At 29.6% G+C, this 2,653-nt stretch overlaps 1 protein-coding gene across 1 annotated transcript; it reads right to left on the bottom strand.

Moving 5' to 3' along the window:
• Window positions 1–1,394: 1,394 nt before the first annotated feature.
• On the bottom strand, window positions 1,395–1,907 carry LOC110809307 (uncharacterized). Its single transcript, XM_022035101.1, has one exon. The coding sequence runs from the start codon at window positions 1,905–1,907 to the stop codon at window positions 1,395–1,397; it is 513 nt and encodes a 170-aa protein (XP_021890793.1).
• Between the last annotated feature and the right edge of the window lie 746 nt (window positions 1,908–2,653).

The raw sequence follows: 2,653 nt of genomic DNA, 5'->3' as shown, positions 1-2,653 counted from the left end.
TATGGTCATCCGATCAGGAGGCACGCAGATCACCCGCATGGCATCCCACGTGGCACCGACGTCAGCGTGCCTCACCACATGGCGTGCTCCAATTCATCCGGGTTGCTGACTGGGCAGTCTTACGTGGTACAATTTTTTCTATTTGCACTATGACCCATTGTTTCTAATTTTTTTTTTCAAAAACACCTCCCGACCCAAAGTTTTACTCTTTTTTCCAAAATTATTTTCAATTTCATCCCTAACCTTTTTTTTCTCTCCATAAATTCAATATAAAATTAAAATAAATTTTTATATATCTTTGAATGTTAAAACTGATCCCGGGTCAAATTTTAGGGGCGGATATTACAGTATAAGCAATCTACCATTGCTCATTCTTCAATAACAAGTGAATATAAAGTAGAAGTAAATTGTAACTTTGAGCTACTATACTACCTATTTCACGAATTTAAGTTCTTATTATCATATTCATTTGTCATTGGATGTAATATTGCTAAAATTGTGTTCTCATTTTTTAATCTTGTTTTTAATATGAGAATAATATATACTCAAATTGAGTACTACTCAAATTGAGTACAACTTTGTTCGTGAACAAACAGTTCATTAAACAGTTACTGAGTTCATATACTTCCATCTAAAAGATCAAGTTATTGACATCTCCATCTAATTTACGTCAAATACTATGTTCTTCAAAATTTGTGACTCACCGAGACTCTGTGTTCCGCTTCACCATTTTCTTACAAAAGGCGTCAAACATACAAATCTCTATTATTTTCTCATGTAATTGATTGATTGTGTATTTATCATGTAAAGTCTCATTCATTGTATTTGATTCTCTCTCTTGTATCTTGAACTATAATTTATATCTATAAATAGTGACATTATAATTGTGATACAATATGCTTTTTGTCTCTTAAACTTATAATTGTTTTGTTAAAAAAAATTAATTTGGGTACGTTAGATTAAATATTTATGATTAAATCAGGGTCAATTTTTGGATTTAGAAATAAAAAACTCGTACCATATATAACATTCTTTTAATTTAAATATATATATATATATATATTGTTTTATCAGAAAAATTAGTAATTTTACAATAATCAGTAGCATATTTAATAATAAATACTTTACTTAATTAATCACGGAGAAGATATTTTCATCACAACTAATAAAGTGATTGCACACACATGGAACACTACAAATCCATGGTTTATTTTTCACAATTACATGACTATTAAAACAAACACGACACACAAAGTTTGAATCCATGTACACACATATATAGTATATATATATATATATGAGAAACCCATGATCACTACGTTATAACATGCTGAAGTTTTAGAGCATATATATATATATATAGATATAATATGTAACCTCATATATCTTCTTCTTTACTCATAATTGAAGCTGAAAGAATCCATGACACAATGATAAGTGCCATCTTCCATCTCGTATTTCTTCTCTTCTCCATCGCCAAGATTATCGATCCGAGTGTAATGGAAGGGAACATCGCATTCAACCGTCGTAACGTTTAAATTTACCGTTACCTTTCCGGAAGGCGGCACTTTAATTTTGTATTTAACATCAATTTGATTCGGGTATTCCATTGGTTGTCCCCATTGGCAGGGTCCCTTGAAGAGTCCAACTAGTTCGACTTTTTCGTTTACGATGACCGGAAGATTAGTTTCAATCGTAATCGGCACAGCAGGTTTCGATGATTGAGAACTCCAAGTATAGCTCCTAGTTTCTTTATACGAGAGCTTCACGTCTGCATCGACGGTTTCATCGGAATCGTTGCTGTAAGTTTCGGTTGCCGCAACAAACGTAATGCTGTCCTTTATGGTACCTTCTTCCGACAGATAGTTGACACTCGTGATTTTCGTTGAAATAACTTCCTCTGACATATCTTTTGATATCTCGAAGTATCTTCTACAATTTTTTTAAGTATATCTGTTTGTTCTGCTTCTCTTATCTAAAATTTTTAGCTATTTATATAAAATAGCTTTGGACTGACTTGGATGGTGTTAATTATATATATATATACACACACACACATATATACCCACATAAAGAATTGTGTTAATTAAGCAAAAAATTATGTGGTCCCACATATTCGATTCCTTTAAAAGAAATCAATAAAATACCATTTATTTATTCATATATTATTTTCCAATTTTCTATTAATTAAAATTTAGTAAAAATATTCATTTTTTTTTTTTTGCATTTGGTTAATTGAATAAGATGTACACATTCATTATAACACAAATTTAAAAGAAAACCGTATACGATAATCAAATTTACGATCTTCATGGACATTGATTTTGTTGATAAATTATTCAATTAAAAACTTTTTGATAAATTTTGTTGATCAATTCGTTAGTAATTTTTATGTTATGCATGTGATAATGTTGTGAAAATTAATTCTTAAATCATGCACAATCTTGATAAAATAAAAATAGAAGGATATAAACATAAAATTTTTATGTGGTTTGACAGTGTGCCTATATTTACAGGTAAGACCGACAAAAAAGTATTCTACTTTAATCAAACGAGAGTACGTCATCAATAAAATTAGTAAACCTATTTATAAAAAGATTAGCAGAGTTTTTCTCAAATAATTTTTTTTTTAAAATATACATAAAATATTTTT

The sequence above is a fragment of the Carica papaya genome, chromosome 8 (genome assembly GCF_054855325.1).
Source record: "Carica papaya isolate Zhongbai chromosome 8, ASM5485532v1, whole genome shotgun sequence".
Taxonomy (NCBI): domain Eukaryota; kingdom Viridiplantae; phylum Streptophyta; class Magnoliopsida; order Brassicales; family Caricaceae; genus Carica; species Carica papaya.
This window is presented reverse-complemented; position numbering and strand designations above follow the sequence as displayed.

Coding starts and splice junctions, on each gene's coding strand:
- LOC110809307 (XM_022035101.1), bottom strand. CDS start 1,907: ATGTCAGAGGAAGTTATTTCAACGAAAATCACGAGTGTCAACTATCTG.